Source organism: Rhagoletis zephyria, unplaced genomic scaffold (assembly GCF_001687245.7).
Source record: "Rhagoletis zephyria isolate East Lansing unplaced genomic scaffold, Rhagoletis_zephyria_1.1 Rzeph_scaffold_01343, whole genome shotgun sequence".
Lineage (NCBI taxonomy): Eukaryota > Metazoa > Arthropoda > Insecta > Diptera > Tephritidae > Rhagoletis > Rhagoletis zephyria.
In genome coordinates, this window is record NW_016158427.1 from 98128 (window position 1) to 113805 (window position 15678).

The following is a 15678-nucleotide window of genomic DNA, read 5'->3' on the forward strand; positions in this document are numbered from 1 at the left end:
TATTAAAATTTGATATTAAATAAACAGTTGGTTGAACTGCCCTTCGAGAGAAACAAATAATCTTAAATTTTTTAAGGTTTAGTGGTATATAGTTTGCATTACACCAACTACCCACGTTGCTTAGATCCGCTAGTAACAAAAACCTTTCCTCGATACGCGCTATTTTTTTTATTTCCGAACCATTGAACCGAACCTAAACCCCGGTTCAAAGAGCAAAAAAACCGCTTTGACGAACCAATCCAAAAGTGCAAAAATGGTCCGAACCGCTGAACCAATAGCAATAAATGTTGTGTGTCTGCCTAGCAATTAGACCTAAGCAATATTTTTTTTAACAACATTTCGTCACTAGACACGAATGAGGCGCGAGCTCAAAAGTTGACCGCGTCTTCGCCGTCAACTAGGTTAGCAACTTTCTTCGCCGAAATTTTTCTTAAGCGCCTTTTTTCCTAAAATTTTTGTATGCGTCTTTTTTCGCCGTCGAAATACTAGCGCGCCTTTATTCGTGTCTAGTGACGATTTGTTGTTATTGTCTATAATCTTTTATTTATTTTAATTTTCAATTTTGTTTGAATTTCTCAAAGCTTTTTAAATCAGGACCTGAAGAAAATAACTAAAATGACTACTACTAATTACATAATTTTTTCAGTGTACCTACTTTATTCAACAATAATGCGACATCAACCGGCTTCGTCTAATGTTTTTGAATGCAACTAAATAAAATTTGTTGCTCTTCTACTGTCCCTGTTGACGTTCGGTTTGTATACGTGTAAGGAGCCGATTGTGTACATGTGAAAAGCCGAATATACTTCATTTCCCAGGAAAGTGTTTGGCGGGCAGTGTTGCCAGAGAAAGTACCCTAAAAATCTCAATGTTTTCCAAAAAAAAATCTTCAAAATAAGATTTTAACCCTAAAAAATCTTTTCGATGAGAAAAAATCTTCGTTTAAAAATACCTAAAAAGAAACACAAAATTCGATATTGTCTTTACGGCTGTAAAAAGCCCTTATTATGTTAAGAACCATAACACAAAGTTCCATAACAAGGGCTATTAATCAAGCCTGTCATTAATTTTACGATAAATATTATACCTAGCATTTCTCTACGATTTGCGAGTGTAGGCAAATTTATGACCTTTAAACGACTAGTGTAAGGAAGGAGATTGTAGTCTTAATCCCAGTTAAAATCACGCAATGCAAAAAGCATTAATTGTTTTTGAATTGATTCAATCCTTTCTAAATGAACTTGGTAGCGGGGNCCTTTAAACGACTAGTGTAAGGAAGGAGATTGTAGTCTTAATCCCAGTTAAAATCACGCAATGCAAAAAGCATTAATTGTTTTTGAATTGATTCAATCCTTTCTAAATGAACTTGGTAGCGGGGATTCCGCACATTAGATCCGTATTCTAGTATAGGCCTAATTAAAGTGGTAAAAACAGATTTTGTAACATAAGGATCTTTGAAATATTTTGACTTTCGCTTTACAAATGCAAAAACGCCTTTGGCTTTATTGACTGTAACATTAANATATTTTGACTATCGCTTTACAAATGCAAAAACGCCTTTGGCTTTATTGACTGTAACATTAATATGAAGGTTAAAATTGAGTTTGGAATCCATTGTGATACCAAGATCGACAAAATTGGATACCTGCTCCAGATTATAATTTGATATTAAGTAAACAGTTGGTTGAACTGCCCTTCGAGAGAAACAAATAATCTTAAATTTTTTAAGGTTTAGTGGTATATAGTTTGCATTACACCAACTACNAAATTTGATATTAAATAAACAGTTGGTTGAACTGCCCTTCGAGAGAAACAAATAATCTTAAATTTTTTAAGGTTTAGTGGTATATAGTTTGCATTACACCAACTACCCACGTTGCTTAGATCCGCTAGTAACAAAAACCTTTCCTCGATACGCGCTATTTTTTTATTTCCGAACCATTGAACCGAACCTAAACCCCGGTTCAAAGAGCAAAAAAACCGCTTTGACGAACCAATCCAAAAGTGCAAAAATGGTCCGAACCGCTGAACCAATAGCAATAAATGTTGTGTGTCTGCCTAGCAATTAGACCTAAGCAATATTTTTTTTAACAACATTTCGTCACTAGACACGAATGAGGCGCGAGCTCAAAAGTTGACCGCGTCTTCGCCGTCAACTAGGTTATGCAACTTTCTTCGCCGAAATTTTTCTTAAGCGCCTTTTTTCCTAAAATTTTTGTATGCGTCTTTTTTCGCCGTCGAAACACTAGCGCGCCTTTATTCGTGTCTAGTGACAATTTGTTGTTATTGTCTATAATCTTTTATTTATTTTAATTTTCAATTTTGTTTGAATTTCTCAAAGCTTTTTAAATCAGGACCTGAAGAAAATAACTAAAATGACTACTACTAATTACATAATTTTTTCAGTGTACCTACTTTATTCAACAATAATGCGACATCAAACGGCTTCGTCTAATGTTTTTGAATGCAACTAAATAAAATTTGTTGCTGTTCTACTGTCCCTGTTGACGTTCGGTTTGTATACGTGTAAGGAGCCGATTGTGTACATGTGAAAAGCCGAATATACTTCATTTCCCAGGAAAGTGTTTGGCGGGCAGTGTTGCCAGAGAAAGTACCCTAAAAATCTCAATGTTTTCCAAAAAAAAATCTTCAAAATAAGATTTTAACCCTAAAAAATCTTTTCGATCCGAAAAAATCTTCGTTTAAAAATACCTAAAAAGAAACACAAAATTCGATATTGTCTTTACGGCTGTAAAAAGCCCTTATTATGTTAAGAACCATAACACAAAGTTCCATAACAATTTTGAGCTTTTTAATTCGATTTTTTATTGATATTTTTACATGGACGTTGTTTTATAAATCTTACCGCCCCTTTTTTTCTCGTTATGTATTTATCCATGTAAACTCATCAGCAAATGTTTCCGAAATGCCCGTTTTCTTGAAATTTTCCATTGTTGTCTTTATTTATTTATTTATTTCTTAAAAACTACTTTTTTTTATCAGCAAAAACCAGCGGAATTAATTTTTTTTTAGGTTTTTTTCTCTGGTATCTTATTTGCATAATAATTTCGCTTGTCATTGTATTTTTAATAATAAATTACAGTTGGGTCAACATAGTTAGAGAGGCGAAAGGTAAATACAGTAAAACCCGCTTAAGTACTTCACGAAAAATGTCAGCTTTTTGAGGTACTTAGGCGGGTTGGGTACGTAAAAGAACCCGCTTAAGTACCTCGATGCGGGTACTTAAGCGAACATAATTATTGATGTAGATACATCTTCTTGTTAACTTGCATAAATATGTAAATCCTTGATTAAAACATGAACATTTAATGAAGTATACGTAGTTTAATACCAAAATCGTAGCATAATCTAAACAGATAAACAAAATTGTAAAAAAATAGATAAAGCAAAGGTATGTGTTTAGGCGCGACTGCTAACACCGGGCGCCTAAATTCGTGCTATGTACTGCTGCATGTGCAAAAATTTCCTTTATGCAATTATATGAAATTTTTGCACATGCACTTCTCAACTGCCTAGCAATTGAACTTTCTTAAGTTTCAATAAGATGGCACTTCAAAGTAGCTCGGCCTAGTCTGATGCATCCTCCGGACACTGCGTCCGGAGCATTTTGCGGACTCTGCATGGCTTACAATCGTGCAGAGGTGGTAAACGAACTTTACCATTGGCCACAGTGCCTATCCACAATTGTTGAACCAATAAATATTTTTTATATACATACATGCAGACATACTGGTCTCCCCTCTCACTGAGTTATTCAAACCACCACCCCTAACTTTAAATGCACCTACACTAATCACAATTTCCACTATTCTTTTTATTGAACAAAACACAATAGCAATGGTTTTACACAAACAAATCCAGCCGATGCATTTTCTGGACATTTGTGAGCCCATAATGAAGAAGCTTCACAACGAAACCGATGAAGCTAATCCTACCGAATTTAACACCTTCCGTTTTTCCGAGTGGCCTTCAGAACTGATGGGCGGGTGATGACTGCGTCCTGCTTCTTTTGTTGCAAAATCTCATTTTTTCGCTAATAAACGCCAACTTTTTTTTTTTTACATTGGGTGGCAGGCTATGCAACGCAAACTAGAGCTGGGATACTATCGATAGTAATATCGATAGTATCGATAGTTGAAAACTGTCGCCACTATCGATAGTTTTTGAAAGCTATCGATGTCGGTTTTAGCGAAACTTCTCTCTTTACATATCTTAACATTAATTCTTTTTTCCAAGAAAATCACAATACAGTCGAAAAAAAACTTGTAGTTATTGAAATTTTTAGCAACTACAAGCTTACACTGAGTTACAGTAAAATTTAATAAGCTATAAAACCGCTTACACAAAACTTTTATAGAAAATCGAATTAAAAAGCTTGAAATTTTAATGATTTTGTAGTTTTTTATATTTTGTACAACTTTTATAAAAAATTAGTAGACACTAAACAAACAAAAAATAGTCAAAACTGCTAAAATGTTGTGGTGCTATTATTTTGATCAGTACTTTATTCGTTTTCTTATAATATGGTAAAATGTTAATAATTTCCTTTGTCCGGATTTTGATATGCGCCTCCGCATTTGATCTCAGTTGAACTTTTATAAGTATGCGCTGTCAATTTAAAGGAATATATTTTGTTTTGTTTGTTTTGTAGTATTCGAAATGTATTATTATAGCCAATTACACTTCTTTGCACTTCAAAAGGGACAAACATGTATATATATTGCAGACGCATAAATTAATAAGTTTATTTTATTATTATAAGGAGTTCTTTTTGGTGCACTCAAACTTAAACAAATTTATATAATCTCTTTAATTTAGAAATTTTATAAATTTATTAATTATTTAATTTTCAAGCTATTTAGCATTTCGATTCAATACTTCTCACAACGATAGTACTATCGATGTTTTCAACTATCGTATCGAAAACTATCGAGTGGCGGTACTATCGATAGTATCCCAGCTCTAACGCAAACATTACACAAATTAATAATGACAGCTCACGGATGAGCGTAGATTTCAAAAATCGATACAATTTTATCGCTAGATAATATAAAGGAGCAAACACATTATTCAAATGCTCCGGTAATATCGTAATATTATACACCCCATACACGGCCAATTGNCGGAAATATAGTAATATTATGCACCCCATACACGACCAATTGAACACGTCAATCATAAACCAACACCAAACCATGTAATTCTCGCCACCCAACCATAAGCACCATAAAAAATGAATATCAATAACAATGACAGATATCAATAATATTATACATCAATAATAGCAGATATTGGTAACAATAAATTCGCGATCGAAACAACATATTACTTATTTCGGGTAACAATGACTCGTTTCTGTACGTTGAGAAAGAAATCGGAACGCCACACTCATCGTTACCCGATAGCGTGTCGACTCCAATCCGCTTGGTGCTAGGAGCAGACGCCTACCCGGAGATCGTTCTGCCGGGCACCCTGCCCACGTCCTTCGGCCCTCTCGTGGCTCAAAATAGCATATTCGGCTGGCTATTATCAGGGGCTTGCCGATTTTAAACTACGTATGACTGATAAGTAGTCTCCGTTTTTATACGATATCATTTTTTTACTTTTATTCCCAAATGAATTATGGAAACAAACTATTTATTGAATTGTGAATAAATATATACAAAATTTGTGCACTGAAATGTCAAGCCATGTCCTGTTTATTTCATTTTTTCTTCTACAACCTTAGGAAACCGACACGCTCACCGAAAAGTGGCAGCTGCGGATCCAGCTTAATGGAAAGCAATAAAGCTAATAAGTTTAGAATAGTTTTTTTTCCACATGGAGGAGTAATGGCTGAATCGCTCTACTGCTGTTGCGTATAGCAAGGGGGCCGGCATGTTTAGGCCTCCACGCTAAACCAAGTAACTAAACGGGTGAACTACCCTAATGTGAAAATGCACTTTCAGGCAACCGAGCATATCCACACACTCACATAAATATGTATATTTATATAGGACCAAATAACTGATACGCCGTTAGTAAATACATATGAATGTCCCTTTCCGTTGAATAAATTTTCGTTAAATTTCCCCTCCACTTCTATCGAGCACTTCGACCACACCGGAAGCGATCCAGCCACTACTCCTGCGTATTTCTCAAGGTAATATTGTACACCAAAATCACAATACACATTTCACCAATTTGACTAATAAAGCCACTTTGTTTTATATTGAACTAATCCGTGGTGTTTATTTTTGGTTATTTCATTTCAAAAGTAAACCCTTGGTGCAACTACGAGCGACGTTGCCCCAAGCGTTTCCATTTTTACAAGAATTACATTCTTTAAAAAGTCATTAAGCGGGTTTCACTGTACTTTATTTTGCGATTTTTGTTTATAATACATATCTGTAGTTGCTTGTAGAATGGTTATAATATATAGATGATTACCCCCATTTTTTAAGATTTTTGACATTTTTATAGAAGCTAGAGTTATAAAAAAAGTTTCGAAGAGTACAGATACTTTTCTTCAACAGTGGGAAAATCAAACAAATTGTCTATACAAAAATATGAAGAATCGAATTAAATTAAATTGGGAGAAATGTTGAAAAATTGGCGCCAAACAAAGGAGAATTGAGAAATATCTAGTTTGAGCATTTATAATAACATTAAAGAATGTTTCTACCTGTGTAAAATTTAAACTCAAATGAACTATTAAAGTATTGGTATAAATTGACATGGGTTAAAAATCTTTTTTCCGCACTTTATTTAAGAGGGTTGCTATATGTAAAATAAAATAAGTTAAGCTTTCGTTAAAGTTACTAAAAGCCAAATAGTGAAAGGAGTTACTCAAACTCTAATGAAAATTACTAACAATTTGTACTGATTTACTTCGTTTTTAAAAAAGTTTGTCGTGCGAATAGCGCACCGCCATTTACATATCTGCATACATACATGCATATGTATAACTTGTTAGTAATTTTCATTCGAGTTTAATTAACTCCTTTCACTATTTGGTTTTTAGTAACTTTAACAAAAGCTTAACTTATTTTATTTTATTCATTTTATTGCAGTTTTAACAAAATTTTCTTGCTCAAAAATCTTTTGTTATACTACTTTATTTTATTCCTTTGATTGTACATGTGAAACAAAAGCTCGTTTTTAAAAAATTATTTTGAACCTTTTAGTTTTATTTTATATAACCGGGACATACTATTTTTAAATATTAAGGGCTGAGTATAATACATTTAATATAAGCGGCGTAAATCTTTTCGATCATCTGTTTAGGCCGAGCAAAACACGTTGAGCTCAGGTAGCGAAAAAATTGTACGATAGAAAAAATGACGGAAAGTTGCGAACTGTTGAACTGGGCGGAACTACTCAACTGTGCGTTTTGAGGACGCACCCAATGTGTCAGGAATTAGGAGTATTACCAGAAACGAATCGGTGTCTTATTTAATTTAAGCATTCAGTTCAAGTACAAACCAAACACCAGGTAGGTGCTCTACAGATATTTCTATAGAAATATTACAAGGTTAACAGCTGATTCATTCAAACTAATTTCCGGTATTTTATCTTACCAAAAAATTCACAATAGAATCTATCATACAAGTGCCTAAAACAAGACTACATACTTACTTGCGCCGGCAAATTACGCTCTGCTGTCACTAGCAGTAGCGAAAACGATGTCATTTGTACGGGTTTGTACATTTTGTCAGTCACAGAGTGGTGTTATTTAGAAATTTGAGTTCAGCTCAATAAAAGAATTTACGAACAATAACACTCTGTACCTGCCAAAATGTAAAAATTGAGTGATCCCTGCTTAAGATGAAGCCAAACATAGGGAGCTGCGAAAACGTTAAAAATTAAAGCTAATGGCCCGTAGTCATAGTCAAAATAAAGTCGACTTTAAAGTTAGTTGCAGCTTTTTTGACAGATATCCCATTGAAAATTATGTCAAAAAGCTGCAACTAACTTTAAAGTCGACTTTATTTTGACTATGACTACGGGCCAATATAATTGCATAGCGTACATTTAGGTTTTATGTTTGCTTTCGAACGAAGTATGTATGTAAGTTAACTACATACATATGTATGCATGTATGTATATTCATACATGAGCAAACATGCCATACGGAGGTATACCGCCCGTTACCATACCGCTGCTGCTTGAGCAAGCCTTCATAATGAAAACAGCTCCTAAGTATAAGTATTTTATTTTGTTGCATTAAATAGAAAAGTTGTTTACATGTAAAGTCTATCTTAAACTGAAGCATTTGCACCTAAGCTAAGGGCCCGTTGCTCAATGTATGGCTATCGCCAGTACATCATTATCGACGATTAAGACATTATGTATGTACCTAACATGTGATCGATAGAGCAGTTGTTGTATTTAACCTGAGCTTATACCTCCGATTTTTGTTAATCAGACATTGAACAACGGGCCCTAAGCCTTTTGGCCACTTCGGTATCTTAATTATAGAGTCTTATTAATTATTATTATTTATTAATTATAAATTTAGAGTCGATTGATATAGACAATTATTTCCGTTTACCTTTACCATACCATGGCACATGACTATGCAGCATTAGCCGCATCGCCTTAACTAAGCTGACCAACCGTTCTCCTTTGAGGAGGATTGACCTCCCCAAAAATGATTTGTCCTCCCCACAAATATTGTCCTTCTCTGTCCTCCTTTCGAGTAAAAATATCCTCCTTATCCTCCGCTTCAAGTTTTATAGCAGCGATAAAAATTCGAAAAAATTTTGTTCAGTGTATTATAATTTCCTAATCGTACACAATCATTTTATTTAAAAGGCGTTTATATTGTTCAGCTCTCTTTTAAATGGTGTAAACTTTTTATTCAACTAACCACCTGTGAAAGTTGAACAGTGTAAACGTTTTTTAGCCTTAATCAATAATATTCAATACGTCTCTCCCATGGCCCCTAATTACGTAGTTCGCTCTGTCATTTATAATTCCACTCCACTCCAATTAGCCTTCAAATTACGTAATTCGCCATACAAAATTTTGAGAGCGAATTACCTCATTTGTTGGTAATTCAGACTAAATTATCATGCGAGTTACAAAAAATCGCTGCGGTCTTTAATTTTTATCGGAAATTTATCGAAACCAGTTCACAAATCAAAACCGGCACTTTTTCTAAGTATGAAAAGTAAAGTTTATACATGTGTACATCACCAATTTAATACGGAAACTTATACATATTTAGCAATAACTTACATTTTGCACAAATTTTGTAGCGAAGAAAAAAAAAAACAAAGCACAGAAATGGGATAATTCGCGATTGTAATTCGAGGAGCGAACAAAGTAATTCACGGAGCCGTGGGACAGCCGTATTACCCTTTACAACACTGAAACACTAGCTAACGACGCGTCTTCACAGGCGAAAATTGTGCCTACCATATGCCATTTTGTTTGCCAGATATGTATAAGTTTTATCAGTGGCAATATTTGTGTGTGGGGATTTTTTAAATCTTGAAAAAAGCATTTGTGCGCAAATATGCTTAAAAAATAAAAAAAAGTGTTTTTTCACATCCATGTACATAATCAAGAATAACACAGGCCCAGCGGCGGATCCAATTTTTTTGTGGGGGGTGTTTTCCGAGAAAAATTTCCACTTATTCGTTTTACCTTAAACGAGTAATTCATGTATATTTATATATATGCGTATATAAGGGTGATCCAAAATAACTAACCCAGCGAAATTGTGGCCTTAAAATTACCTATTTACCGAGAAAATTTTTATTTAAATTTTTCAAAGTGTCGGTGGGAATTTTAAATTTTCCATGTAAGAGCGTGTGTGAAGCGGTAACAAAGTTCGCGGAGAGTAAATTTTTGACAACTATGAGGTGAATAAAATTTCTGTAGCTCATGAGGCTGGTGAAATTTTTGACAAATGCATAGAAAATGTTGACAATCGCAAAGATTGTTGATGTGCGTAATTTTTCGTTAAACAAAAGCGTAAATTGATGAATTGCGATCAACGATGGTAAATGTTTTCTTAAAATATTAATTTCACTTCAATTTGTAATATTTTATTCCGCATAAATCTGCGGCTATAAAAAATTTACTGCTGTTAAAAAAGTTTTCATTTCACACAGCAGATTGGCAAAACTGACTCACCTTAGTAAAAATATTATTCACCAGCTTTCCCCATAGAACTTTGTTACCTATTCACACACGCCCTAAGTAACATGTAAAAAAGTTTGTTTTCATTAAAAATGTTATACATTTTGAACCGTTAAGTTTTTGTGTTTTCAATATGGAGAATTTGTCCTCCTAGAATGTTCAAAACATTCTGGTTACCTTACCTTAACAGTATTCAGAAGAAACACATCGTACTCAGGGCTGGCAACTTGGCTCAAACCGTGCCATATTTTACTACAAATGGCATTTTATTTTACAATTTGGTACAAACTGCCAAATTTGCACTTTCGAAAATTATTATTTTTGTCAACTAAAATTTTCTAATTTCTATAGTGTATACAACTGGTTTATATTACTTTGCATTGGACTTTTGTTTTAGAATGTGTTTGTAATTTTAATGCTAAATGAGAAGAACTAAACAGAATGATAGCTTTGTTGGCACTTTTATTTTTCTATATTTGGCACATTTTGGCACTGTTTATCCTCAACATGGCACTTCATAGCTAAGTACAGTTGGCAACTCTGAGAAGTATTTCTCTCTAGCGCCTGCATACTTCTTATTTACTACCGTCGGCCAACTTTAACAAATTTATAGTGGTTTTACGTTCTTTGGCAAATTACGCTCTGTTAGCCATAAATTTTACTATGTTTTGACCGCCGTTGTATCAGTACCCCCGGGACCATATCGGGAATTCATTTATATTTTAAATTGCATTGTCATCGCCCAGCAAAAAACACGATTACCACAGAAGTTAAAATAGAATTGAATTAGGCGATGGGAATCGCTTACCCTTTCGCTTCAAGAAGGCATTAATTTAATATGGGCATGTCATTAGCCATAAGGCCTTACCCGCAGCATTACTTTCGCGCGAACGGAGAACGCATGGATAAACAGAATTCAGAGAAGCAAACAAAGAATGCCTTACAGAGAAACTAATGTAGAATGCCTAGATAAGTACATAATTATGTATATTTAATTGAAAACAGAAAATAAAGATTGTTCTAAGAGATTAAGATTTTTATAAGTCAGTTTTCATACATACATATGTATGTATTTAGGTATTTAGATCTTACTTAAAAATCGGTATGTACATACATACATACATATTTAATTAAACATAAAATTGTACTTCCTCACTCATTAACTTGACTTCAACTTCGCTGTATTTTGCTTGTAATTAGACAAAGCTAAACATGCATTTCGATATAGTTTGGTCGGAATGAATTTATATTAATTTTCTTGTATAATTTACTGTTTTTAGTCCGCACTCAAAAAATTATTTCCTTCGGACACTTACTTTCAAAGAAAATCAAAAATTTCCTAATCACTGCCAGAATTTTCAATTCTTGATAAAAAAAAGTATTTGGAATTATGCAACAAAATTTACATAGTGTATCTACTCGGATATCGGAGATACAGACGCTAAATTTAAACGTAGAATACGTGGTATGGTTAAGAGCATATTCAAGTCAAAAGCGATAATAATTTCGATAGCAAAATCGATAAAAACATCGATGATAATATCGATATCAAAATCGATAACAAAATCGATGAAAAAATCGATAAAAACATCGATCATTATACCGATAAATTCCGAAAATATCGATAGCAAAATCAATAAAAATATCGATAAAAATTTCGAAAACAAAATCGATAACAAAACCGATAAAATATCGATTATTATATCGATAAGTCCCGAGAATACCGAATATGTCTAAAATCCCGAAATAGTTCCCAGACTGAGTCTCTGTGCCTCTGTCTATATCCTTTTCTCTAAAACTACCTTTATTTTAATCTTTCTTCCTCTATCTTCATCTATACTTTTATCGGTATCCTCATCCTCATCTTTTTCTTTATATTTATATTTATCTTTGCTTTTATTTTTATGTTTACCATGTTCCTAATACACATATTCCCCTTCACCTTTGCCCTTATATAAGTAAAGTGTTTAAATGTACCTTGGTCTTCATTTTTGCTTTTATCTTTACGCAACTTTGTTTTTGTTTTTATTTTTACCTTTGTCTTTATCCTTTTATTTATCTATGTACGTACTTTAGTTTTATTCTTGGATTGGTCTTTTCTAAGGGTTGTTTCACTTCAAAAAGTTTTCGCGTATTATGCATAAATGTGTTCATACATACATATATGTATGTACATACATATATACTTAATATGTATAGACATACATACATAGACTACTAAAAAATAGAAACAGATCCACATTAACTGCAATCATGTATGTATGTATTTAGATATGTACATACGCTGCGATTAGGCTATAAATATTGCGCCATCTGTTTATCAAAAGCCGAAATATGTACTTACGCACTCATACGCAATTTTTGTCTCCTTCCCAACGCATGCACGTGTTTGCGAAACGATGACACAGTGATTTTGTATGGGAAATCATTTATGCCCATATATTGAAATCAAATAAACATACTTAGAAGATATCAACCAATACTTCCTATATACCAAACGAAAGCAAAACTCTTGAATTTTTGAATTAAGAAAAAAAAACAAAATCATTCGAGCGGTTTTCGAGCATTTTGGTAATGAAAAAAACTGATCAATATTTGTTGAATTTATATAAAATCTGTACACGACAATATTTTTACTGCTCCAAAGGACCTATATCCCGAAAATGAAAGTTATATCTGCAAATCATAAGCTGCTGGAGCACTTTAAAGGCTCAAAATTGACCCCAAAATAAGCCAAAGTTTACCGTTATTTTTACGACAGAAGCCGAATAGGTTACTTACAAAAATGAATCTGTCGATAGGTGCGGAACATTCTCTTTGAAAGCCCCTACTTTCCTTTGAAAACGCTTCGTTTGTTCTCGTGAAGCTCTAAAAATTACAACTACAACATTTCAGCATAGCCTCCATATCGAACGTAAGACGTATTCTACGTCAAAAAAAATTGTCCGCGCTCGAGAATGTCAAGGTAATGTTTTTTTTGTTGCAAGTTTGCGACTATCCGAATCCCTTGCGTCACGCTTAAATGGTCAGATTATTGAAATGCACACTCTTAAGCATGTAATTAACCAACCAGATGTTCATCTAACGCGCCCGAGTAAATCCCCGAACCCCCTCTTGGGCTTCCCTATTACAAAGTACGCACGAAGCCCAAGATATAAAAGAAAATAGAAACACACGCTGGAAAATAAATACAGTTTTGCAAATATTTATTTGAATTCTACGTTATTTCTAACTTTTAAAGCGTGCTTGTTATACATGTGGACCCAACATTGCTCCAAACGTGTTGGTTCAATAATTCAGTACTACAAACAGACGTCTACCAAATAATGAGGTTAATATGAAATACGAAAGAGATCTGCTGCTTTCATTTAATTGTCGCATGTAGATAAATTAACGCAATTCTTTAACTGGCGAATCAAATGATATTGCGTCTTTCTATAGACTATTTGCCAAATAGTTGTTCGAAGAATCGCACAAAAAAACAACCACGCTAGCTAGGACAAATTAGCCCAAGTGTTTTGCCAACGGTTTTTTTTAAGTTAATATAAATTTGAAATAAACAAAACAGGCCACATATATTCCATATAAATTTGGTAGATTTCTTCTAAAGCTTTAGTAGGAACTACTTGTGAAACCATGAATGTTTTAGTAATCATCTCATTTTTGGTCTGCTTAATAGCTGCCAGCGACGGTGAGTTGCAAAACGAAGTTGGTTTTAACAAAATTTGTGATTTATGTGTTAATTTTTGCATTTACATCCATAGCCCGTCATAAATCTAGCTGGACGCAAAGTCGAACAAGTCCAGATGAAAACCCTCACGTTGCTACCCTTATCACACCCAAGACTACAAAACCGGAGCTCGTGGGATCGTCGGAAAATAAAGTTTTTTATGATCCGTTTGGCCGTTGGCAAAAGAAACATAAGAGTATTTCATCTTTGTTTCCATGGAATTGGCATTGGCCTCACAAGAAAACGACGACTACAACAACAACAACAACAACGACAACAAAGAAACCATGCCAAAGATGTCGCAGAACAACAACAACAACGACAACAGAACCACCCTGCCATGATGACGATGATGAGCCAAATACACTTGCACCGCAAAATAATACCACGACTGCTGCTCAAGAAACAACTACTACGGCCCAACAAACAACCACTGCAGCTCCAGAAACAAGCACTGCTGCACAAGTAACAAATAGCACTGCAGGCACTAGGGCAGACGAAGTAGACATATCAACTACCCCGCAACCCGAAGTGCTGACGAGAGCTCAGAGCTTCCTGAAGTCCCTACCACCGCAGAACCAGAGGTTGACAGTACCACCGCGAACGAGAGAGCTCAGAGCTTCCTGAATTTCCTACCACCGCTGAGCCAGAGGTTGACAGTACCACCGCTGACGAGAGCTCAGACCTTCCCGAGTTAACGACAACCTCTTTGCCACAGGATAACACAACACTTCCCGAAAGTACTACAGTTAAACCTTGTGGCAAATGCCCTAAGGAAGACAGTCCTTGTTGTAAGTCAAAAATATAATCGCATTATTGTTCTATTCATATTCCTCCCAAAGCGGTTCCGTTGCCATCAAAAAATCCAATTGTTCTGAAGCATCAGTCGACAATTCGCAATTTGATTTACTTTCGAAACTTTTTGCACAGCTCAAATTAAAGTTGAATGCAATTTAGCGAGTAGTTGATTAATTTTTAGAAAAGTAATAAATCAAGCGTATGCAAATATGTGCATATGTTGTATTATTTATTGAAGTATTCCTTTTTTCTAAAAGCCCTTAGAAAACTATAGCTGGTTAAGTTAAATACCTATAATAATAAAATATGTTGGAAACCTCTTAATGTATTTGTGTACTTTACGAGTATGTATTGATATTGGAATTGTAGGACACATCAGCTTGATTTCTTCGGAATTTCTCTGCCTCAAAAGTTGCTTCTTAATTACTAATACCACTGTCTTCAATAAATAAAAACAAATAATATATATGATTACTGTGATCGATTTCGTTCTTTACGTTGTTTTTAAAACTTTTTTTTAGAACAATATTTTTTGTATTTTTATACAACAAAAAACAAAGAAATATACAAATATTTACAACGAAAGCTTAATAGCATAACAGCTTTCGTCTGGGTTATTTACGTATATTTTATTTGGCTCTACAACCGTTTATTGAGACCAGAAACACATTTGCTTCCGCAGACTATTTGAATTACATACATATATGTATGTATGTAGGTGTAGGCAGGCCTTTCTGCACTTCGTACTGTTCGTTGTACATTCACGAGTGCCTAGTCAAAGGCTTTTTTCACCGCTGCTTCAGCATTTTCGCCTTCACAACATTTTCTAAAAATTTTACAAATTTCCGGTAATTTCATTTTTTAAAAGGGTTAGGCCTATAAATATGTAGCATATTTTGCTGCAAACTTTCTTTGCAATTTTGTTGGTTGGTTGGTAGTAGCTTTAGCACCAGCACAAAGTTGGCTTTGCATTCGTGTGTCGAATGAAGTTATTATTG

General features: G+C 34.2%; 1 protein-coding gene across 1 annotated transcript in view; it reads left to right on the forward strand.

Annotated features, from left to right (window-relative positions):
• Positions 1-13788: 13788 nt before the first annotated feature.
• LOC108363709 (cell wall protein DAN4-like) overlaps positions 13789-15678 on the forward strand; it is a 2186-nt gene continuing 296 nt past the window's right edge. Inside the window, exons 1-3 of the mRNA XM_017617157.1 lie at positions 13789-13843; positions 13917-14413; positions 14601-14673. Coding sequence (XP_017472646.1) covers positions 13789-13843; positions 13917-14413; positions 14601-14673 — 625 coding nt within the window. The remainder of the gene's footprint in view (positions 13844-13916; positions 14414-14600; positions 14674-15678) is intronic.